The sequence below is a fragment of the Balaenoptera ricei genome, chromosome 9 (genome assembly GCF_028023285.1).
Source record: "Balaenoptera ricei isolate mBalRic1 chromosome 9, mBalRic1.hap2, whole genome shotgun sequence".
NCBI lineage: Eukaryota > Metazoa > Chordata > Mammalia > Artiodactyla > Balaenopteridae > Balaenoptera > Balaenoptera ricei.
Genome location: NC_082647.1, coordinates 12,839,155 through 12,863,934, shown reverse-complemented (window position 1 = coordinate 12,863,934; position 24,780 = coordinate 12,839,155). Strand labels below are relative to the sequence as shown.

The window sequence follows — 24,780 nt, the reverse complement described above, 5'->3', positions numbered from 1 at the left end:
CAGAAACATTTTCACAATCACCTCCACCCCAGTTACTCTTCACTTGGATTAACCTTCTCATGAGTTCAAGTGGGAAATGGGAAAGGAGTGAGAAAAAAGAAAGGGGTGGAGGGATTGGTGAAGAGAGAGAAGATGGAAGATGGGTGACAGGCAATGGGTAACCAAAGACTATCAAGAGAAGGGACATTGAATTTGTTTCAGTCAAGACCAAACTCATCCTCAGCACCTCTCTCTCTTTGGGTCCACGTTTGTCGTGTAAATAATTCCTCAGGTCCAGTCCCTCCAGAGTCCCCCCTGAGGGCACCGGGGGCTCATGTACATGATTTTCCTTTTTCATGTAGTGCCTTTCACATGGTTTCTCCTACAAAGTGATATTGGTGGCCTTTTGCTTTCTTCAAAGAGCTTTTTTTTTTTTTTTAACCCTCTCCATAGGGGCCTCTCTGAGAAAGAAATTGAATAAGGTATGTTAAAGATATCTAAACAGTAAGAAAACATATTTTACAAAATAAGGTGACTGGGGCCCAAGTAATTGCCATTTTCAAGTGATACATATATCTGCTTCTCTGTTTGCTGATCTTTCTACCTTTCTTTTTTTTCAGTGTGAAAATGTGTCCAGTTCCCTAAAAGCTTTAACTGCTAATACCTGGGGGTGGGTGGAGGGTGTGGAGGTGCCTGAATTAGGACAGGTGTGTCTGGCAGAGATGTCAGGTGTGTCTCTATTAGGGAGATGAACTCCAGCCAAGATATATTAGGGGCTGTTTAAGGATCATTATGATATCCAGGTGATACTGAATTCTAAGGAACTGCTGCTAGCCACTGGGTAGGTGGGAACCAGGGGAGAGGAGAGGGTGATATTTCTAAATGATAGGTGTAAGAGAATGAAAATAATTTCTTTCCAATAATGAGCTTGTTCCCAGTTGGCTAACATGTATTTTTAAAGCCATGCTAAATTAAAGAATCCAACTGTTTCCCTAGTAGTTGCACATGGGTTCAGGGAGACTGTGGGATATCCAGAAGAGTTCTATACATAATTGGATTTAATTGCTCAAAGAGTTACTGGAGCCTTCTTTAATCAGAATGGAAATGAGGAGAAGCTGAGATCACACAGATACGTGGTACTTAAGTGAGTAAACCAATGGTGTGTCTCCATGTAGCTGTTAGTTGGCAGAAGGAAAGCCAGGCCAGAGTTAGGGAACTTGCCAGGTTACTTTCTTGTCTCCTCCTTATTTCTGCAGCTCTGTAGTGTTTCCTGCGGTGAGGCCTTCTTGCCTAGGTTGTAAAGCTCTTTGGCTGAGATGGGTGACAACGACGAGGACAAAGAACTGAAGCAGAAATTAAGCTTTTCCTCTTGTGAGGAAGAGCATGAGAACGAAGGACAGAAGGAAGCCCAGGAGAGCAAAGAGGCCCAGAGCCAAACCCCAGAGAAGTCTGGAGTTCAGGATTCAGGATGTGTCCAGGAGGCAGAGCTTACACCTCTCAGAACTCCCCTTAGTAACGTGCGTGACCTCAACACATTTCAGGAAAAAGACCAAGCGAGTCCGGGTCAGGGTCTGAGGACTCCAGTGTCACACTCTCTCGCACGTCCTGAAACCCCAGCCCCACCAGACAAGGGCAAGCCGCCACGCTGCGAGAGCCCCTTCACTCCCAAAGTAAGTCCATCACTGGGGAGGAGGGAGCCCGGCCGCTGAGGTCCCTGCTCCTTCCGTTCGGCGGACGGAGAACGAGGGCCCAGTCCTATGTACGTGTGACAGCTCTGTTTCACAGGCTGTGTCTATCTTCAGTTACGTATTTGCTGGTGAAAACGAAGAAGAGTTTAAAGTTACCGGAAAACAGAATTAAGTGTCTTGCCAGCTGTCTTCTTAAAACCATTGGTGTAGGCCACAGATAAATCTTGGGTGGGGAAAAAGTTCCTCGTGAAAGAATACTGGAACTGGAAAAAATATTGACATCTACAGCCTGACCTGTACTCTACCTATGAGAAAACCAAGGTCTCAGGAGAGAAAGTGGCCTGTAGCTCAGCCAATGGCAGAGAAAGGACTGAGAAACATGATCTTTGGGGCTTGGTCTGCTGTTCTTGCCATTACGCCAACTGGCTCTATTTTTCTGTGATTATTTACTAACATTTCCTAATATAAGAATGTTCACATTCACTGTTTAACATATTTTTATCCCTTTGCCGCTGCTCTTTCCAGAAAGAAGTCCTCTCCATTCCTTGGTCTAGTGAGGTACAGGCTCTTATATGTGAACAAAGAGGTAACTTGTTGATACTACTTTATAAGCTGAGGATGGCAAATAGGTAAAGGTCCCAAGTAAGCAGGTTCCTTTATCCTTTCTGTGATTGATCTCCTATTATATCATTCACGTTATTAAAGCCAGGACTGGGGCAGGGTTACCTCTAATAGACTGGTGCCGTGGTGTGTGAGCCTTAGGCCTGGAATTAGCTCTGCTTCCCGCTGGCTCAGCTTGAGGTGCTTAAGATCATCATAATAACATCTGTGCTTCTGATGGCAGCACAGTCACTGTCAGCAGGTCTCTTTTGTCCCTGCTGAGTATGGGTACCACAACTACCAGGAAATACTAAGCTTCTCGTTTGACTGGTAGACAAACTACTTTAATACGCTCATGTGTCTGTCTGGGTTTTTCAATGGTCCCAATAACCAATCAATCAACCATTTATTTTCTGAGAACCCACTGTGGGCTGGAAGCATGAGGTAGTCTCTGGCAGGGGAGATATGCCTACGGATACTACGTGATAGGTGATTCAAGAGTGGTCAGAGTTCTCTGGGTGGACCGCTTCTCAGTGGGTAGTCAGGAAAGAAATGCAGGTGAAGGAAACATATGATGGGCAATGAAAGTTGGTATGGTTTTTTTTTTTCTTTGAATTTAACTAAAAATGTTCACTTTATTAAATATAACAAAATCTCAAACATTTTTATTTATATACATATTTCTTGTCCAGCTGAAGTCTTTTGAACTTGAAATAACCTGCCCTTACAGAGTATCCTGATATTGGTATGGTTTTAATACATGGAAATTAGGGGGAGAGTGGGCTAGAAGCATGTAGTTCAGAGCAAGAGTAAGCAGGCAAGGAGACACGGCACGGTATGTGTATTTCATCCACTCATTGAAAACTTAACTGAACACCTTGATATGCTAGCAGACCTTCTGCTGGCAAACCCTTCACTACCTCAAAAAGTGCCTACGGAATGAATAAAGGTAAACAACAACGGTAAATAAAGTTCAGATCAGATATGCTAGAGGACTTGTAGAGCATGATGAGAAATAGTGGGGAATTAAGTTTCGAGATATCCAGGACACCTTTCCAGAGAAAGTAATGTTTGAGAGCGGTCTTACAGGATGAGTCGCAGTTTGCTAGGAAAAGAAGGGAGTGAGAGCTTGAGGCTGAGGGAAAAGCATCTACCGAGCTATGGAGGGGAAAGATCACGCTACACCTGGAAAACCGCTTGTTGTTCAGAGTGGCAGGGATCTGGCAGTGAGGCCAGAGTAGGTAGGTAGGAGCTACACTGAGATTTTATCCTGAAAGTGTTGAGAGAGCCATTAAATGGTTTTGGTCAGAGGCAGTTTTGAAAAATCATGACCTTCATGTGAGGGATGGAATGGAGCAGGAGAGACCATGGGGGCAGGGCAGAATTCATAATAGATCTACTGAGAAAAAAGAAGGGCCTGAACTTGGATAGTGGTGGACAGTGGTAAATTGAGAGATGTTTAGGAATTGCTAACTGACTTGATGGAGGGGTTGCGGGAAAAGGAGGGACCTAGGGTGTTGTGAGGCTTCCTGCTTGTTTGACCGAGTAGATGGTACCTTGAATCAAGGTAGGTGACCTTAGAGGATGTACAGGTTTGGAGAAAGAGATGTGGTGTAAATCGTTGGATAAGTGGTCCTGCTATGCAGGAAAACCACCTAAGCTGGAGATCTATATTTGGATATCATCAACATTTAGGAAGTTGTTGAAGCCATGGGTGTGTATAAGTTTACATAGTCCGTGTGCCAGAGTAAGAAGAGGAGTGGTCCAAGCTAGGGACCCTAGAAATGCCAAGATTTGAGGGACAGAAAGAAAACAAAGTTTGGGAAGGAAACTGGAAATGCAACTGGGAAAGTACACACTTTACGAAAAATATAGTTTGGATCAAGGTCAGAGGAGAGAGGCCAGGGTGATGATAATTCATAATGTTGTGCTAAAGACAGGGATGCAGAGGAAAGGAGGATTGGCTTAGTTCAGCCTTGCCCAAGGGATAGGACCAGAAATCATGGGAAACGACTTCAGGTCCCCATAAGGACTTCCTAGCAGAATTATCTAGAGATAGAAGAGCTTCCTTAGGAGGTAGTAAGGTCCCTGTAGCTAAATGCATTCAACGCTATTTGATGACCACTTGGTAGAAACACTGTACCAGGGATTCAAGCATCAGGGAACTAATTGTACCAACTGGGCCTTTAAAGTCTTTCCCAGTCCCTGTGATGTTGTGTCTTAGTGGGAGGTTGCCACCTTCTCCTCTCACCATCTTCTGAAGTCAAGGAGCTATTCCCCAAATTTCCTTTCTCTTAATCATCTGTAGTAAGAGCTGTTACTTATATAGAATTAGCTACACTCTCTGCAACACATTTATACTCTCAACCTGGTCATCTTTCCAGAAATTTTCAGTCTACTTTACTTCTAGGCAGAACTCACTTTCATAAATCTTGTTGCAACCTGTGTTCTTTTAGATTTCAAAAGTATTACTCAATTCTACCATTCTGGCAATAAAACCCATATTAACATAATATCATTTGCTATATTGTAAGTGGAGTTCACAAAATCTATCAGCCTTCATATTTCCAGACTAGGAATTCTGATAGTCTTCCTTGATATGAATACTTTTCCTTGCTTTTATCTGACAAGTTTCTAGGCCTTTTTGTTGTCCTTGAACTGTAGCAACTGGAGCTATGTGCAGCATACCAGGTGTGGATGCCCCACTGTTTCATATGTGACAGATGCATTTTATTTTCCATATGATAATCAGCATCACAAAAAAACTGTTTCAGAAAATGATTTACTATAATTCTAAATTCATTTCCTGAATCACATAGACAACTGAGAAATATCATATAGTACAGTTTTATTTCTTTTGAACCAATACTCAACCCTTACAATAAACTTATGGGAAAATTGTTTGTCATTGATGGCTTTGTCTGATAATATCCCCAGGGCTGTTGACCCTCTGAACTCTAAGACATATGTAAAACCCTTGGCAAAACTCTTGACTGTGTCAAGTTTTCTTCACTTAAAAAAATGTTAGGCTACTATGTGTACTCTATAGCTTCCTTCATTTCTGTTTCTATCAGTCATTTAATGAGTATTTATTTCTGCTTCTATTGTTAATCTAATAATGAGTATTCATTAATAAGTTTAATATCCATTCTTTGTAGCCTCACATTCTTTAATTACATTTTTATATAGTGAATCATATTGTAATCTAGCTTCTGCTTCTACACTCGAAAGTCATGTGCAGAGAATATCAAAACAGAATTCTTTTCCAAAGAGCCTCATGGTACAATGATTACACTATGAGGTTACATCATGGCCCCTGTGTCTACTACTGTCCTCTTGAGGATCTATTATGCAGCTATTCCTCTGACCCCTGGCACTTAGGTCATAATAGCATTCTGCTGACTCATCAGAATTCTTTGTCTTTGATTTCTCCCCTCTGTCGTTTGATTTAGTTCTGGTTAGGTTTTAGGCTGATGTTCTCTTACTGTATCCCACTTGGAGTGGTAAGCCCTGCACATTTTCCTATTGACTGGTATGCTAGTTGTAGCCACTGCAAAGCCTTGCATCTTAAGGGCTTAGAGTATTACTTTTCAGTCTCCTTACCCAACTTCCTGGAACTTTTCTCAATTTGTGCTACATTCTTAGTGGACTTGGAAACTTCTTTTTCCATGTTTAGATAGTCTATGAAATCTTTCCCTTACAAAGTGATTATTTCTGAAACATCGCTGAACTGCTGATTAACGGACTGTGCATTCCTTAAGAGCCAGAATTCACCTCTGGACCCTTCAGCACCTAGCCCAGCATCTGCTACTTAGTAGGTACCAAACAAATATTGGGATGAATAATTGAGGAGAAATTAACTATACAGTCTGAGAACATAAGCACCAGGTCTTCTAGAGTCATTTTCATTTGTCTAAGCTGAAAGGTCATCTTTAAAAAGCTGGAGGTAGGACTAGAATTGGTGGTCTCATTGCTGACTCTCAGAATCGCCCAGGGGAAGAGGGTGGAGCTTAACAAAAGTACAGATTGCTGTGCTGATCCCAGGAATCAAAATTTCTAGAGGTAGACTGGGAGTCTGTATTTTTCATAAGAGAACCAGTTACAATGTTTGCAGTGAACCAGATATCCTCTAAGGTCCCTTTCAGCAATAACTTTCTTTGGTTCAAATATTAACTAACTGATACAGAACCATTTTTTTAAAATTACCTCCATTCTGATTTGCCTTTTGTCATCCTCATTCAGGGCCAGGTGAGCCAGCCGGTGATCTCTTCAACAGGGAAGCTCCCCTCCCGAAGCTCTAAGCATCTGAAGCTCACACCTAGTCCCTTCACCGATGAGATGACCTCACTCGCCCTGGTCAATATTAATCCCTTCACTCCGGAGTCCTATAGAAAACAATTCCTTAAATCCAATGGCAAGCGGAAAACCCGAGGCGACCTGTAAGTGTCCTGTTGCTATGACTTTTGAGAACTGATCTTACTATTACCAAGTGGAAGGGGGAGTGTTAAAGATTAGGAATAAACAAGAAGTCTTTCTGAATGAGTCGACATCATGTTTATATATTCCCTCCTTTCTAAATGTCAGCGTTGGCTTTAACCTTCTTTGTCACAGAGATCGTAACACCTTTCCATTCTGAAGTGTACCGTAAAGTGCCTTCTCTTTGAAAGAACAGGGCAGAGTAAGCAGTAGATCTGTCTTATATTAGGAAGTTGAATGGGCTATGGAACTGCACTCAAGGGCTCCTCTCTGGTTACTACGAGTCCAGCAATTGGGGAAGGTGTAGTTCTCATTCCAGAGAGTATATTGCTGTCTTGAGTCTAGTGGTGTGACTGGTGATGAGAGCTATAGAGCAAGGATTTGAACTTCTCTGCAGGTGATGGAAGGCTGGCTGAAGAGAAAAAGAGAGTACTGCTTTTGGAGGTGCTAATAAATGGAAAGCCAGCTGCACTATTCCATAAAGGCCACTGAATGGTAGAAATCACCTAAATAAGGAGAGTGCAGATTACTCAAGGACAGTTCTTTACTGTATCCTCAATGCTGCTTTTTTATAGAATGGGAGCACCTCTAAAACAGGCCAGTCATTTATGCTTAGGTGTACTCAGCAAAATAAATGCACAGCTAACAATCTAAAAGCCTGTAGAACACTTAATGTGCTGTGTTCTTTTGGAATCCATGACTACATATTAATCAGCCTTGTAGCCAGAATAGGTTTTTCTCAATACTATTTCCTGGATCTTAAGTAAACAGGACTTCAGCACAGGTACACTGGTCTATTCTTGTTACTGAGTATTCCACTGCTTTTAGCTCTTTAGAATTCTTTGTAAACCTTCAGAGTGAATGGCTTCACCTCTCACTGAAGCTAGCAGGAAAAGACTGCTGATTTGAATTCCTGGCCCTGAAAGTGGTGACATTTTAGTACAATAACTTAGTGATTCTGAGAGGGTATTTTCCCCTCTTCTTCATTGTGGCGTTGTTCTTTTATAAAGTGTTAGAATGTAGTATTAAATGTAAGTCACAAGTGTCCTGCATCACTTAATTTGCATGAGTGTAATGTCCTCCACTTGCCACTTCTACCCTGTACTTGTCCAGAAGAAGAACCTAGCTGGCTGGTCTAGAAACTGAAATTTTGCTTAAAGATCCAGGATGCATCTGCTCATGCCAAAGAGGGTGTTCGTCAGAGACTTCAGCTTAATGAAAAGTAGTTGAAAACATCTTAGCCAGGATTAGAGCACATTCTGCTATACTTACAGTTGGCTTGTGAACATAAGACAGGCCTGGTTCTAAGGGAGGCAGGTGTTGCAGGGGAAGTGTTGTATCCTGGCGAAGAGCCCTTAGAGTTTCAGGTATGTTCTGTGCACTCTCTTGATTCGCATCTCAGCATACCGTGTTCTATTTGCCTAAAACCCTGTTCTTTTCTCTTAGCTGGTTCCTACTCATTCTTGGAATCTTAGCTACATGTCCTCTTTTTTGGGAAAGGCTTTTACTCTTCAAATAATTAATTGGGCGCTGTCTATGGTATCCCTTGATATCTTGTTTTTATCCTGTCCTAAGTTCTTGTATTGAAAATTTCTGTTTATCCCTGTGCCCAAATATAAATTGAAGAGGGGAAGTAATTGTCTTATTTACTTGTAGAGCCCCCAAACCTAGCATAGTACCAGGCTCAATAAGTGCTAATCATACTCTGATATTACTTTTTTTTTTCCAAGTGAGGAAGCTGGTCCAGGAGAAGGCAAGGTAGAACAAGGGCTGCCTGCCAAGGTGAGCACAGTTCTTTGGTCCAGCTGTCGTAACACAGTCATTTCATCCTAATGCCTCCTTCTTTCTCCCTCCCTCCCTCCTTTCTGCCTTCTCTCCTCTCCAACCCTCCACACACCTTGTAGTAAATATGTTTTTCAGCTAAATTTATCTGGGCTCTCATCAGGGTCTATATTCTTAGCTAGTTGTTACTTTACCAGACAGTGTCTAACACATATATTGCTGAACCATTACCTTGGAGTATTCTTAAAGGCTACTGCTACAGTCTTTGATCTGGGGAAAAATTCTATACTCCAGAAGAAGTGAAGGGAAAATCAAGATATTTAAGGTCCAAAAATGAATAAGACAAAACAGAGAAAAAGGGCATAAAGCCAGAGGTCTATATGTAAAAATTTAGCTCTTAAATGTGCAGTATCTATTGATTTTTATAATTTTGATCTAGTATCCCTCATTTGATAATATATACTAAGAAAATAATGCTGTAAATATTACCACCAGAGATGTTTGTTGCTGCCTTAACTGTAATAGCAAAAAAGAAAAAAAAAAAAAAAAGGGGGGGGGGAGTACTAAATGTCCAATAATAGAAGAATGGCCAAGTAAATTATAGTTTAAAGTCAGTGGAATATTAAATTGCCATTTAGATGCTTGAACATAGGCATGTTTTCATGATGTTATAATGTTCAGTGCATGTAAGTGGGGGGGAGGGTCGGGGAGGGGAAGGGGGGAGGGAGTGATATGGATGGTAAGGTGGTACTTGGTGTCTGAGATGAGGATGGTAAGGTAGCAGGTAAGCACTACCAGCGCCTTCAGGCCTCTGAACAGAAGTGTGGATTCCTCATGGGAAACAATTAGGTTTGTCTGATTCTACAGCATCATTTTGCAAAAACAATCTTCCTATTAGAGGAGATGGAGAGAGGGCTGGTAGCTGCAGCAAATCCAGACTTGGAGGAAACAGAGCTTGAGACTGGCTAAGGGCAAGGGAAATTATAGATCTTGTTGATGAAGGCTGGTTGGGACTGCATGTTGAAAATGAAGAGCTAGTAAGAGTCAAGATATTTTAAACACTTAAAGTTGGATGGCAAAAGTTCTTGCTAATGAGGACATTGGGAAAAGATGAGTTCACAGAGATGAATCAGCTTGGATTGAGATTCATATAAATCTCTGGATATTTCTGTCATCATAGCCACGATTTACTGAGAATTTTTTATATATATATATATTTGTAACATATATAATTCTCATGTGATGTTTGAAAGGACCCTGAGGCATAGTTGCTATGATCCTCATCTTACAAATGAGAAACTGATAACGGAGTTCAGTGACTTGCTCGAGTTATTTACTAGCAGAGCAATGAGTGATGTCGCTAGTTGGCCAGTAGCGGGAGTGGTTGCTATATCTGAGCACACATTCTGAAATAATCAATTTGACAATTTTGTTCTCCAGACTAAGATTTTTGGGGAAGCAAACTGAACACAGTATGTTTATTCAACTTGAGATGAAGCATCAGCAGCCAGAGTGTGAGACAAGTAAACAAGAGCCAAAGAGAGGTGTTCCCTTTGTTTAACATCCGCCTCCAAGAGCCCACCCACTCCTCCAGCTAAGGACAGTAGCTCTGGCTGTGAGTGAGGTGTCCCCTCTAGGCACATATAGGGAAGAAGAGTATGGCCAGACAGAGGAAATAATATAGAAAAAGATGTAATAATATAGCAAAGAGAAATGTCAGTACAGAGTTGTATGACAGGTTATAAAGAACACAGAGAAGGTAGTCAGCAATTGTGGCAGGGTTGCAGGGGCGTTTGCTACCAAGAATATTGATGGGTTTGCCTCAAAAGTCTTTTTGAAAACTTAGAGAAATTTAGGAATAATATGCCTTAATTTTATTCTCACAATATGTTAGGGAGAATTATTTTTTTTACTGAAATATTTCAGAGATGTGTTCTACGAGAAACCAACATGGCTTCCCGCTATGAAAAAGAATTCTTGGAGGTGGAAAAAATCGGGGTTGGGGAATTTGGTACAGTCTACAAGTGCATTAAGAGGCTGGATGGATGTGTTTATGCAATAAAACGCTCCACGAAACCTTTGGTAGGATCATCAGATGAGTGAGTACCTTTAAAATGTACTAGAAATACACACTTGGATTTGTCAAAGCATTTTGAATCAGGGCACTGATGTCATTTGCTACTTTTTTTTTAATCACCCCCCCCCCCAACCCACTGAAAGTTGTCTCACATTCATAACCTTTCTGAATTTTCAAGATCAGAGATAAGTTATTTCCTGAAATATACCATGAGCATTTGGGATCATGTTGTGCTTTTGTTTTGTTTTTTGTAGTTCTCCTGGCTTTTACTACTGGTCTTACTGTTTTTTTTAACGAATAGATTTATGGAATGATCTTCTGGTGCCTGTTTAGTTCATCAGAAATATTACCAAGTTATTGTTAACTCACTGGTTATCTCTACTTTGCATTAATAATAAATTCAATAGTCAAGTTTCAAAGTGTCCTTCCTTGTAAGCAAGGAAAAACTAACAAAAATTTAAATTTCATTCCCAGAACTAAATGTTCAAAAGTTCTTCCTTTCCACAAGGAAAACAAATATTTTCAGATTCAGCCATTGCTTTTTATGAACTCTGGGGAATATAATACTAAAATGCTGAATCTGACATCAGTCTTTGGAATTCTTCATTTGAATAATGAAATTGATCAAGTACTATATTTTGCTTCTTTTGTGTTGGATTTCCTATTGCATAATGAATATCTGCCCCCAAGATTGTCCCTGTGACTACATCATACTGGCTGAGTTTAATATTGACTATAATGATTGTTTAGCCTTCATAGGGAAGGTAGAGGGCCCATCACAATATCCACAATCAAGTCCATTTCTTCTTAAGCCCCCATCACAATATCCACAATCAAGTCCATTTCTTCTTAAGCCCATCAGGGTTTTTAGATTGTGATACAGTGTAAATAAGAATCAAAGCCAGTCTGGGCTTCCCTGGTGGCGCAGTGGTTAAGAATCTGCCTGCCAATGCAGGGACATGGGTTCAAGCCCTGGCCTGGGAAGATCCCACATGCCACGGAGCAACTAAGCCCGTGCACCACAACTACTGAGCCTGAGCTCTAGAGCCCACAAGCCATAACTACTGAGCCCACGTGCCACAACTACTGAAGCCTGCGTGCCTAGAGACCGTGCTCTGCAACAAGAGAAGCCACGACAATGAGAAGCCCGTGCACTGCAACGAAGAGTAGCCCCCGCTTACCACAACTAAAGAAAGCCAGTGCACAGCAATGAACACCCAACACAGCCATAAATAAATAAATAAATAAATACATTTATTTATTTAAAAAAAAAAAAAAAGCAGGTCTGCTGCTGAGGTAATAACCACCTAAGATTCCTCTCTACATATGTCATGTTCAATCAGAAAACCATGGACTTTGGTCCAGGACAACCAAGGTTCTGGTCTTAGATCTACTATCACCAGGTTGACTTTGGGTCAGTCACTTAACTTTCTAAAGCCTTAATCCTTGCCACTATATCATACTGAGGCGTTACAAACATTAAATGTGATAAAACAGTAAGCAAGCAGTGAGCACTCAGTAAATGTTCTGCCATTGTTAATAATGCCTCATAGCTTGTCTTTTAAAAACCTTTGTATGTCTATTATTTTGATTCAATTTTCTCAGTGCTTTTCCATCTCTTAGGAATTTGGCTATGCATGAAGTTTATGCTCATGCGGTGCTCGGGCATCACCCCCATGTGGTACGTTACTACTCTGCATGGGCAGAAGATGACCACATGATCATTCAGAATGAATACTGCAATGGTAAGTACGTGGTCTAATATCTGTGGAGAGGGAGATGAACTTTTAAGGCTTCAGAAAAAAATCTCTGCCTCCTTCTTGTAGTTTATGGCAGGTATATTAGAGTCATACCTAAAAGTCTGTACTACTGTTTTGTTTGGAAGCAGAGAGCTGGAGAAAATGAGTTAAGCTGGAAAGGAATTTCAGGCTTATGCTGTTATGTATTTCTTTCAAAGCTGATGCACAGCTAATACACAGAAGCTATCATCACATCCTTCACACTTTAATTAATACTTAAAGAGAAAACTTTCACCCTGGTGGTTTGAATGGTAAATCATCCTTTTACCATTTACTAGGTATTCTAAAAGATGTAAGCCATAGTCCTTACGATTTTGGGGAAGGGGTGGTAAACTTATAGAGCCAACTTTTGATTAATTTTGAAATGGATTCCTGTGTTTGGGGATTGTTCATGTTTCTTGCTGCTTCTTACCTTTGAGCTTTAAGTATTCTCACAAGAGTAAGGGCATGGGGTGGGGTGCTGGGACTGAAACTTGGTGACTTCAGGTATATTCTCCTAGGTCCTTCAGGACCATATATACACCGTAACCAGTAAAACCTTTTTTTTTTTCTGGGCTACTTAAATTATAAAGAGTGGTCCTTTGGATTAACATATTTCTAATCCATGATTAATATTTCTAATCTATGATTAAGGGGTGACATAACAGTAGTTGTGTATTGTTATTCTCGGAAATATATTTTCATCAAAATGTTCAGTGGTAAAGTAGAAAAGTGCTACCAGTTGAATAGAAGCTTGCCATCATTTTAGGATGCATCCATAGTTTGCAATCCATATTTTAGCCACAGTAATATTGGATAACGGCATCCCCCCCAACATATACACCCACCCTGAGCTTCTTTAATAGTACAGTGTGTCTTTGGGTAAGTTTAATGGCCACTGGATAGCCCTGAGTATGTATGTCCAGCCTGGCTTTTGAGAACAGTGATCAGTGATAAAGCTCCATCACCGTATACATGATTGATTTTACAAGTCGGTAAGTAAATAACATTACGAGTTGCTAAAAACATAGAAAATGGTATAGAAGACATATCCTATAAAATAATGATTTGGCATTTCCCTTATTGTTTCCTTCTAGCCTGATTTTCTCATAGCCTTACCTGTGAACTTCATGAGTTTTTTTCCTTAATAAGCTCACCCCAAATCCCTTTTTCTAACAGTTTCTTTGGGATTAAAAAATGGACCCTTTCCTTATACTTGTGATTGAGATGTTGAGACTTTCTTTTCATCTTCTCTTCTTAATTTCCTCTTATCATAACCTGAGATTCCCTATTCTTTTTCTCTCTTCCCTCTCTCTATAAAGAAGATTGATTTTATTTCCATGACATTTAGCTACTAACAAAGAGAATATCAAATTAAAAAATTAATAAAGCAAAACACAACTAATTTTAACCTGCGGGCAATGTAAATTTTAACTGGGCAATGTAAAAGTTTCAAATTTTCAAAAAGAATAAGATGAAGTGATCTATTACAAATCATCTTCTAATTCTTTTCAACATTTGAATACCTTCTATAGGCTCGACACTGTATTAAGCTCTAGGGTGAGAAATACTGTAGAGTGAGATAAGGTAAGTAAGTCCTTATCTTCAAGGAGCTTCATTCCATCTGCTCTGTTAAAATGAATACAAAAGAGACGATCTGATGCAAAGCCATATGGTACAACTGTGGATACAAAGCGTTCGGAGAGGATGAATGTGAGCAAGAGGCAGTGTGGTGGGATGCGCCTGGGCTTTAAAGTCAGGCAGACCTGGGTTCAAAATCCAGCTCTGTCACATAGTAGTTGTAGGACCACTGGGATGTCATTTAATCTCACTGAGTAAAGAGACAGTAATATTTACTTAAGGGGGTAGTTTGCAAATTGGCAACAATATATGTCAAATGCTAGCACAATATCAAGTCTCAATACATAGTAAGAACTTGATAATACTTGTCATTAGCATATCCGGAGAAAATCTCATAAAGGAGGTAAGACTTGAATGAGACCTTGCAGAAGGATTACTAGAGTTTAGGCAAGGAGAGGGAAGACCACCCAGTTAGGGGAACAGCAGGCCGGCTAGGAGCACCGGGGCTGGGAACGGGGCTGGCCTAGCAGACGGTAAGGAGACGAACAGGCCTGAGGTGACCCTACAGGAGGAAATAAGATCAGCAAGGTAAAGGGTGGGAAGACTGCAGTGGGCCGTGAAAGCCAGGCAGTGGGTCTGACTAGATGGGATAGATTACGGGGAATCATTGTTTGTTCATCATGGAAGTTCACTAACTTCACTCAACACTTGCCAATTAAAATGGGACTGTGATTTAGCAAAATGTAATTCACATACATTGAACCTTTCAAATGTGAACTGATCACGGAAAATAAAGCATGCCCTTATACCTTGTTTGTAGTTAAGGATAATCCATGTTGAGACTTTGCCTGATGGCTCTAAGTAAAGGATAATAAGCCCAAAGTATGTGTAAAGTAGCAGAGTAGTCAGTGCCTCATTCCTTCCACTCCCTCCCCACAGCATCCTCTCCCTCTTTCTCACCTCTTCATCCTTATGCCCTGTTTCCCCATGCCCACCCTTACCCCTCACCCTTAGCCTCTCATAGCAGGCCGGCTGGAACATGTACTGTTATGGCTTTAACTCTGATTATAAGTTAGATGATTTTGATAACTTAGATTTTAACTATTAGAGGCTAACAGTTATCTGATTTCCCCTCCTGTCCCTCCTGAACCCTGAAGTAATCAAAAGTTCCCTCCTTCTCTGCCACCCTAGCCAAGATCCCCTACAAGCCACCTCTGGGCCAGCCTCAGAAATCTGAAGGTTTTCCGGTAGCAGGCTGATTCTGCAACAACCAGTATTCTAACTGATTCAGGACTGGATGATTAATCTCTCCCTAAAGGCAGTATTTTCTTTTGACGTCTCTGTCACAGAAGTTTTACAGGGCATGTTCCCCTAGAATGGTGGTTCTCATACTTGCTCAAGTGATGTGACATCCAGAAGTGTGTCTTCTGTGGAACACCATGAATACTGGTTATATTTTTCCACCAAATAAGGAACAACTTTACCAGCAGAAAAATATGCTTTGTGCTGTTGGTGGCAACATAAAATCAAGATTGTGAGAATACAAATATATGAACATAATATCCTGTTGAATTGTTGGTCTACTTTTTGCATTTCATTGTTGGAAGGCATTTGCTATTTATTTGTTTCGGTATCTGTTAGGCCTCGCGAGCAGACAGGAAAACGTGGATATTTTTTTCTTAAGTTTTTTTTTTTTTCCGGCCAAGTAGGGCGACTATCTTTATTTTATCTAAAGGAAGGAATTCAGCAACTCATCTCACAAAGGTGATTTGAAAAGAGCTGCCAGGAGCTGGCTTGCTTCCTCCTAGGGCGCCATGCTGGCAGGAGCCAGCTCCAGTGGGGGTACCTTGGGTTACAGAGCTAAGGCTCCAGGGCAGCTGGGTGAGATTAGGAGGGATTAAGTTTACAGTTCATTCAGTATTGCTATGTCTATAAACACATACTTCCTTGTTAGTACTATTTAGTAAAGAACAGTTAACTATGCTCTTCTATAAGAGTGTGTGGACAATCGCTTTAGCTCTAGCAAAATAAGGATATTCTAATACAGTCGTATAAATGAGTACTTTCCAGTAACTTCTACTCTTCTAATGACCTCTTGGCTATCTTTAATATTACCTATACAGATTCTAAGTAACTACAAGTGCTGCTAGTACTGGTCTAGTTACCCTTACTACATATCTGTAGCTCTTCAGGGGATTAGAAATACCTCTGCTTATAATCGAAAGGAACATATTAAGTGGATCCTAAGTAACCTAGGATGCTTCTTTCTTTCCATACCTTTCATAGGGTCCTTGACTCAGCCTTTCTTTTCCCTCTGTTGCCAGAATAGACATTCAGTTCAGAAAATACTTATTACGTGCCAGACCTTGGCACAGTGAAGATGAATGAGCTGTGGGCCCTGTCCTAAAGGAACACTCGGGCTAGTGGGGACCCGGGGGCTTTGTCGCAGCTCATAACCTTTTCTGCAAACTTAGTATTGAGGTGACTGCATTTTTAACAAGCACACACACTCTTTCTTTACTTATTCTTCCTTTTTAATTAATGTCTTTGACAGTCCGTAAGTTCTTTCCTAAGAAGACTCCCAGGGCGGAAAAAAAATAACCTTTACTTTAGCCCTTTTTGCGTTTCTGAAAGGGGCTGAATTCTCCTTTCTGAACTTATTTTAACATGGCAGCTCAAGCTTTAAATTTAGTTTTACGTAGGATACTTTAAAATATCAATTTCCTTAAAAGTACAGTTACCATCTCAGATCCTCCTGTTCTGATACACACTTGGAGGGTGGAGCTGTGGGCTTTCTAACTGACAGGGGGTCCCAGGAGTCTCTAATTTGACTGAAGAGGCTGCCAACAAATGCTAATTAATGAAACAAAGGGTTCAGAAGCATTCTAATACCTTAGGACAGGGGCATCTAAGATCAGGTAGTCAGGTGAGCCGGGGCCTTATCTTTTTATTGATAACAATGATAAATAGTTGATATACAAACACGGTGGCTCAAATAGGGTTTAGGTGTATATGGAGGTTTTATATTTTCCTTGGGTCAGCAATCATTACATGTTCTTATTTCATGATATATATTTTAATGGAATGAAACTTGAAGTCAATTACATTAAAATTACTAATGGCCTATAATTACTAGCTTGATACCAACATGGAATTATTCATCAACACCATAGTAGCTACATGACTAGGCCTGATTGGCCTTCTGGTTAATAGCTAGGTAAAACTTTTAAAATGTTAGTTGGGGCATACTCAAAGCAATAGGGCCACATCTTGGATACCTAGGATATGGTATTTTCTTTTCCTCTTTAAAGGCCCTTAATTCCTCTTTCCAATATGTCTATGGTATAGACAGGGAGCAGATATCATGTTTCAAACTGACACTGAAGCAATTTATACTTGCTGAACTGCGTTCACTCATGAGGAATTTATTGAATACGTACTATGCTTTCATTTATAAGATACATACCTTTTCTCTCATTTTGCGGGGCTACTCTCTGTTTTTCTTTCCCAGGTGGGAGCTTGCAAGCTGCTATATCTGAAAACGCAAAGTCTGGCAATCATTTCCAAGAGTGCAAACTCAAAGACATCCTTCTACAGATTTCCCTTGGGCTTAAGTACATCCACAGCTCTGGCATGGTGCACCTGGACATCAAACCTAGTCAGTACAGCTCTCCTCTGTTCCTCTGGCCGTATTGAGTTCTTTCCCTACTGTTGTCAGAATCTGTGCGTGCCTATCAAGTGTCAAAGATGCTGTTTGCTGGCAGAATCCCTTTCATCAGTTCCCCTTTCCCCCTCCCCTGCCCAAATTTCAGTTAAAGAGCTTTAACCATTTCCCCCCTGGGCCTAGAGGACAGAGAGTAAAGACTCCCAGATAGTGAAGCAAAAATATGAAGATAAGTGTTTAATTTACCGCATAGATAAGTGACAGCATATTGGCTGCATCCTGACTTTTTACAGCTAGTGCTCTACTCTTTCTAACTCAGCCCTGATCGAAGTGAGCAGAAATGAATGGTTTAGGCACTCATTAATGTGAAATGCGAGGAAATGTTGTGACTATTTTGTGGTTTTGATAATTTCTTTGTTTTGAGGCCACCAGCCTCTTCAGAGGATGGAGCATGTTTGAGGTTTAAGTTTCACTGAAATAGGTATTATCAGTCACTCAGCTGTTCAGAAGTAGTGTGAGAGATTCCATGGAAGAAAGGAAACCTTGGTAGTCTTGTTACATGCACACAGAAAAGGAGGGTGACTGAAATGTTATTTACAGAAAAGAATCTCGGGTGAAAAAGCTTAGGATTCATTACTTAATGACAATTCTGTATTTTTTCAGGTAACATCTTCATATGTCATAAGATGCAAAGTGACTCTCCAGTAGTCCCAGAAGAGATTGAAAATGAAGCTGATTGGTTTCTCTCTGCCAATGTGATGTATAAAATTGGTGAGTCTGTCTTGTAACCTGGTTGGTATAATATTATCCTATAAAATTTATGCTGACAACTCTACTCCGTTTATTCCAGTTTTAAGAAAGACATGCTTTTAAAGAACTCTACTTCTTTTTTTCTTTTTCTAGGTGACTTGGGTCATGTGACATCAATAAGCAAGCCCAAAGTGGAAGAGGGAGATAGTCGCTTCCTGGCTAATGAGATTTTGCAAGAGGTATAGATTAGGGAAACGGAGGGTATTTTATAATCCATTGAACATTTTGAGTCTCAAATGAACGTTGACAGCGCAAGAAATGAAAAGTATATATTTATAATTTAAATTTATATTATCCTTTTTCTATCCAGAATGGAGACCAAAGATAGGAGAGAAACTTTTGCAAAAAAAAAGTGTGGGGAAAGCTGGCTCAAACATGGATTAAGCAAAATTTTTACTGTTTTTCGTGAAGGTCCTTTACTGTTTCTAATACTTCTTAGAATTCTTAAATTTACGGATTTCCTAGTAGGAAGGAAGCCGTTATTGGTCGAACCCATCTTCATCATGCTACTATCCTTTTGATAGCACCTCCAGCTTTGGTCATTGGAATGACCTTCAGTTATTGCTCACCTTCTAAGATGTCTGTGAGTCTGGCCTAGGAAGGATATAACTTTCTACAGGATAATAATCAGGGGGGAAAAAGAGGAGTCTTTCCTATCTGTGATCAGCCAATCTATGCTTCAAGCCTCTTTGAGCCTGAGAGAGCAAAATGGCGCTGAGATTCTGCCTCAGACTCTTTGGGGCAGGGCAGTGCTAATCAAGTGGATTTGTGCTCTGTCCTGTCTTCCCTAGAGATAGACCACTAACCACAGCAGATATGACCTTGCCCACTGCTTCTGTTTAAGTTCACGTGCATTCAAATGAATCTCTCTTACCAGTTGTGTTTTAGTCTAGACTCACTTCACTTGGCGAACTAACTGGCCTTCGTGTCTTCTGTTTTGAAGAATTATCAGCACCTTCCTAAAGCAGACATATTTGCCTTGGGATTGACCGTTGCACTGGCTGCGGGAGCAGAGTCATTACCTACCAATGGTGCTGCGTGGCATCACATCCGAGAGGGGAACCTTCCAGACATGCCTCAGGAGCTCTCCAAAGAATTTCACCGACTACTCAAGGTGGTTTCTCTAATGAAATGAAGAGAGGATAGAAATGTCTGTTTTTTAAAAAATGTAATGGTAAATAGGTGGGAAAAGGGAAATGGTGGTGCCATTGACAGAAGGGAAAGGAAACATGACTAGGAAGCCCAGAAAAAACAGGACAGACTGAAAGGTTCTCTAGGAAACTTAGAGCATATCATGAAAACCTTTTGTTATAGTTTAAAAATCCTATTGTATTTTTCATTTACCATTCCTAATAACCCTGTGAGGTGGGCAGATGAGGAAACCAAGACTCAGAGCAGCTCCTTGACTTGTATTTCACTTTCGATAATTGATTAACTCCAAAATCAAACCTGCTCTTAGGCTCCTATTTCAGGGTTTTAACTACAGTCAATGGTAACAGTGATATTACTCAAAAAATTGAATTTTGCGTGTATAGAGGAAACATAAGTTACTTTATTGATGGATAACTGACAATCCCCCCAGTTATTTGAGCAGAAGAAAGGCATAATGTTAATTTAGGAATCTGTGTTCCTTGTCCTTAATGATACCTGAGTATGTGAAGGGACAAGGAAAGGAAGGTATTATGTTGAAACAAAGAGAGGTACAAAAATACCTACACTGTCAAGAAGCTAGAATTATACTAGAAAAGCAATGTATATGTAAGACTTACTTCATGGCTTAAGGAACAGGATTGGTTAGAATCCCTAAAATAGCCTTAGAAATATCTACTCTCTTGGAGATTAAATTTGAGTTTCACAGTTTACCTGAACACTTCAAATTTAGTTCCAAACTTGTCCTTCCTCACTTCTGCTTTCCTGAAAGAAGGCAAACCTTTCCTCACAGTGGTCTTCTGTTCATAGTCTAATCACCTATTTCTATGTGTAAATTGATCTTAGATTTAGTTGATTCTGAGTACCTCAATGCTGTCCCTGTGCTAGGTAATACTCATATGTTAATTCATTTAATTCTCACAATAGTCCAGAAGGTGAATATCGCTATCCTAAATATAGGAAAGGGAGACTGAGTTTCAGCAAAGGTACGTGACTTGCTCAAGGCTACATAATAAGTGGTGGAGCTGGCTCTGAACGTTGCTCCCCAAATGGAAGGGTCAGTGTTTTCTTCATTATTCGACACTACTAATTTCCGTATATTAGGTATTTTCTACTGTATTCCAGTCATTATAGGCTATACACATCCTCTATCTGAAGATAAATGCTGTAGGAATACTGTCATGGTGGGATATCCTTAATTAATTTTAAGTGAAAAATGAGCACATTATGGTAGAAAGTGAGCTGAACTAGGAGTTGGGTAACCCGAGTTTTAGTCTTGGTCCTGTCAATAACTTAGACAAGCCACTTTTTGTCTCAGGACCTCAGTTTCTTCCTGTTTAAAATTAAGGCAGTTAAGCTGGTTCATCATTCATCCAGCTCTAAAATATGATACTTAAGGACAACTCAAAGGTATGGATGACTGATGCTACCAGATAAGGATGATATTCCTGTCCCAGGTGGAGCTAAGTTTTCATTTATTTCTTTCCTTTGCACAAAGGAGAAGCGAGTTTCACAAAATCCACCAGCAGAAGCTGGGTTGGAGTTGGCTTGGGTGGGGAGATTTTTCCCAACAGTGAAGTTCTATTTCCTCCTTTTTGGTCCTACCTCGTCAGAACATGATCCACCCCGATCCAGCAGAGAGACCTTCTGCAGCAGCTCTGGCCAAAAGTCGAGTTCTCTGTCCCTCCCTGGGGAAAACAGAAGAGCTTCAGCAGCAGTTGAACTTGGAAAAGTTCAAGACAGCCACACTGGAAAGGTAGATTTTGGATGCTGGAGTTGAGAAAGAATCTATTTATGTACTACTCACAGTGACATGACTGGTCTGATGTGTCTTCTCTATGGATTCGAGTGGAATCCAACAGTATGACACAGGGCCCCTGCCCACAAAGAGGCTAGTAGCATGGGGCCCTTTGTAACAAGGGGCTGGATGCTCCGTGACTAGACGGCTTGAGAGAGAAAATTCCAGTCAATGCAAATGAATACAAGGAAATACAACTGGTAAAGAAAAATTAGCAGGATTCTGAGTGACAAGAGTTTTAAAGTAACTGGTGGATGATCACCCGATATAAGATAACCATAGTTAAAGAGGGAAGATATCTATTAGAAATCCATTAAATCTTGGGGGCAGGCAGATATTGTCTTGGCAAATGTTTAGAGAAAGAGGTATTTTTCCAAGCCAAAGGAAGCAGTCCTATTACTTATGCATGTAAGCTTGTATTCATGCATGCATTTATTTATTAATCTATTCCTTCATTTAACAAATTAATTAATTAGATAGGGTGGGCTTGGTATTATAAAGGTCAGGAAGTGATGTTTGAGCACGGTTCTGAAGGCATTTTAAAGTAATTATTACATACTGTGAACTGTTGAAAATATAAAAGCAGATGAAAAATGGTCCTTGTCTAGAATAAACTTAGAGGTCCAATTTCTTTTGGATGCACAACCCATCTTAAAATGATTAGTTTGAAAAGTCCCCCAAATGATTTCTTGGCAATGAGCTGTGGAAGCTCTAACTGAGCCTTTAGTCAGGTAATCCTTCCTAATAAGCAACTCAATATTTTTTTGCTTTTTGAAATTGTCTAGACCAGGGGTTGGCATACTTTTCTGTAAGAACAAGATAGTATTTCACCCTTTGTGGGCCATATGATCTTAGCTGCAACGACTCAACTCTACTGGAGTGATGTGAAAGTGGCCATAGACCATATACAAATGAATGGGAATGGCTGAGTTCCAGTAAGACTTTATTTACAGAAACAGGTGGCAGGCCAGATTTGACCCATGGGCTGTGCTTCGCAGACCCCTGGAGCTTTCATATATAGCCTCTAGAGTTGTTCTCTTTTTTTTCTTTAATTTTAAAGACCATTTATGCCCCAATCAGTAGAATTCAGTATGCCGAGCCTGCTGTGTGTTGAGGCACGTGTGTGCTAGCCATTTTTTAAGATAATCACAGGAGCTAATTTTCTATTCCGTGTATAGTTCAGGCTTGTTTCTATAAATACTAAAATAAAAAGAAAAATCTATATCAGTTTTTTTTTCACTTTATAGAAAATTTTTAATTTTTTAAACATCTTTATTGGAGTATAATTGCTTTACAATGGTGTGTTAGTTTCTGCTTTATAACAAAGTGAATCAGCTATACATATACATATATCCCCGTATCTCCTCCCTCTTGCATCTCCCTCCCATCCTCCCTATCCCACTCCTCTAGGTGGTCACAAAGCGCCGAGCTGATCTCCCTGTGCTATGTGGCTGCTTCCCACTAGCTATCTATTTTACATTTGGTAGTTTATGTATGTTTATGCCACATCTATATCAGTTTTGATCATAAATATTATCTCTAATTTAGGACCAAGTAACGTACATTTTTCCTCTTTAATTCCAGGGAACTGAAAGAAGCCCAGCAGGCCCAGTCCCCCAAGGAATGCCACAGTGTCCCTGGGGTCTCTGGGACCCCCACGGGATCAAGAAGCACCAAACGCCTGGTGGGAGGAAAGAGTGCCAAGTCTTCAAGCTTCACCTGGGGACAGTCTTCCCCATAAGAACTCCTTTCACACCAACTCACGTTTTATCCCCAAAATAGATACCAACTGTGTCAACCTTTCTCTTGTAAAGGGAGAAACTAATGGACTTGGGTGCCCAAAGATTTCAAAAGCCACTCCTAATTTAGCATTTTCAGCCAAGATCCTACAGCTATCAAGACTTCCTAGCAGCAGTGGTCGTAGGTGCTATCATTGGTAGCCATTTCTCTTCTCTCTTGCTACATTCCTAACACCACCTGTCGACAGTTCATTCACTTCTCAGATGTGTTGATGCACAATGGGAAAGCATGGACCTCTGAACTGAAAGCAGCCCTTTGTGCAGCCTGTGGACTATGGGGCTGCCTACCTACCTATCAAGGATCCCAGGGACTCTCCGGGCAAACAGAAAGGAATTCAATTTCGTTTTGAGTTGAGGTAACAGCTTACAAGAAAGTGTGCCTGGATTTCAACAACATTTCCCAGGTTAGATGATTTTATTCCTCAAGGAGTTTTCAGCCACTTTGAGCAAGTAGTTTTCCTACTGCATTCTCTGAATGGAGCCAATCCCCTTCTCTGATATTGTATTTATTAAGTAAATGACTTCACCATCATATGAGGTGGGTAGAAATAAGACTCTACAGAACTTCAAATTTCTGAGCTGGCTATTAACTTGTGGAACAAAACCACTGGGTAGAGGGTTCAAGGGAAATTTGATGTGGTTTGTTGTCCCTCAATCTATTTGCTTTGAGCCTCTTGTAACTGTTATAACTGGTTCTGATTCTCTGGCTGTCACCAATTTCTCCTTGATTTTAACAGAAGTTGGCTTTGCTTCCTGTGATTTAACTTATTTTATCCAAATCCTTTACTCTGTATATATATTTTTAAAGAAATAGAATGTTTGTAAATAAAGGTTTTTATCTTGTCCTAAGCCAAATATGAGTAAAGCACTCTTCTTTATAAATATGTAACTAACAAAGAATAAGAAATTTATGTTGGAAACCATGAGTAGATAGGAGAGAGAATTCAATAGGCTGGTACTAACAGGTCTTGGCTTTAAAGCCCAGCTTCACGGCCCTAAAAGCTAATAATGGCCAAGCTATGATACAAAATAATGTTGGTCATAAAGGCATTTGAGAACTCCTAGTTGTGTCATATTAATGACGTTAGCCTCTTCATGGCTTGTAGGCTTTTTGGCTGCCTTGTTTTCTTCTTTTCCCTTAATTTTTAAAAGCAAATTAAGAAGTTTTTAAAATTGAATAAATCATTGAACAAACCATCACGTCATTCTTCTGTTTTGGAGTAGCAATTTCTTCCATGCAATTAAGTGGGGTATAGTGCTCTGTATTGCCCATTGACATTTTAAAAAATGAGTCTTTATTTAGGTTTTTTTTTTTCCCCTGAGCTCTTATGTATTTTTTTTTAATTTTTATTTTTTTTTATGTTGGAGTATAGTTGATTATTCAGGTTTTAAAACTGAGTTAATTTATCTCTTGCCTCCCTGACACCAGCCATGTCCCTTGTGGTACAGTGCTGCAAGGTCAACCACACTTTGCGATTTATAAGCAGGTATATTATTAAGAGTATGCAATGTATAGCCCAGAATTCTGTGGTTACACTTTTCTTCTTAGGCATTGACAACTACTATTAGGACCTACGACCCCTTCTCTACCATGTTCCT

The 24,780-nt window shown here is 40.2% G+C and overlaps 1 protein-coding gene across 1 annotated transcript; it reads left to right on the top strand.

Annotated features, from left to right (window-relative positions):
• Positions 1-1,295: 1,295 nt before the first annotated feature.
• On the top strand, positions 1,296-23,123 carry WEE2 (WEE2 oocyte meiosis inhibiting kinase). Its single transcript, XM_059932621.1, has 11 exons — positions 1,296-1,649; positions 6,510-6,706; positions 8,474-8,525; positions 10,452-10,624; positions 12,226-12,347; positions 17,473-17,619; positions 18,289-18,396; positions 18,529-18,614; positions 19,379-19,549; positions 21,198-21,340; positions 22,967-23,123. The coding sequence occupies exons 1-11, from the start codon at positions 1,296-1,298 to the stop codon at positions 23,121-23,123; spliced, it is 1,710 nt and encodes a 569-aa protein (XP_059788604.1).
• Positions 23,124-24,780: the final 1,657 nt, after the last annotated feature.

Excerpts from the sequence above, each read along its gene's own strand:
- WEE2 (XM_059932621.1), top strand. The coding sequence starts at position 1,296 with ATGGGTGACAACGACGAGGACAAAGAACTGAAGCAGAAATTAAGCTTT. Across the intron at positions 18,397-18,528 it reads CAATGTGATGTATAAAATTG|GTGACTTGGGTCATGTGACA; the intron begins GTGAGTCTGTCT and ends TTCTTTTTCTAG. Across the intron at positions 21,341-22,966 it reads AAGACAGCCACACTGGAAAG|GGAACTGAAAGAAGCCCAGC; the intron begins GTAGATTTTGGA and ends CTTTAATTCCAG.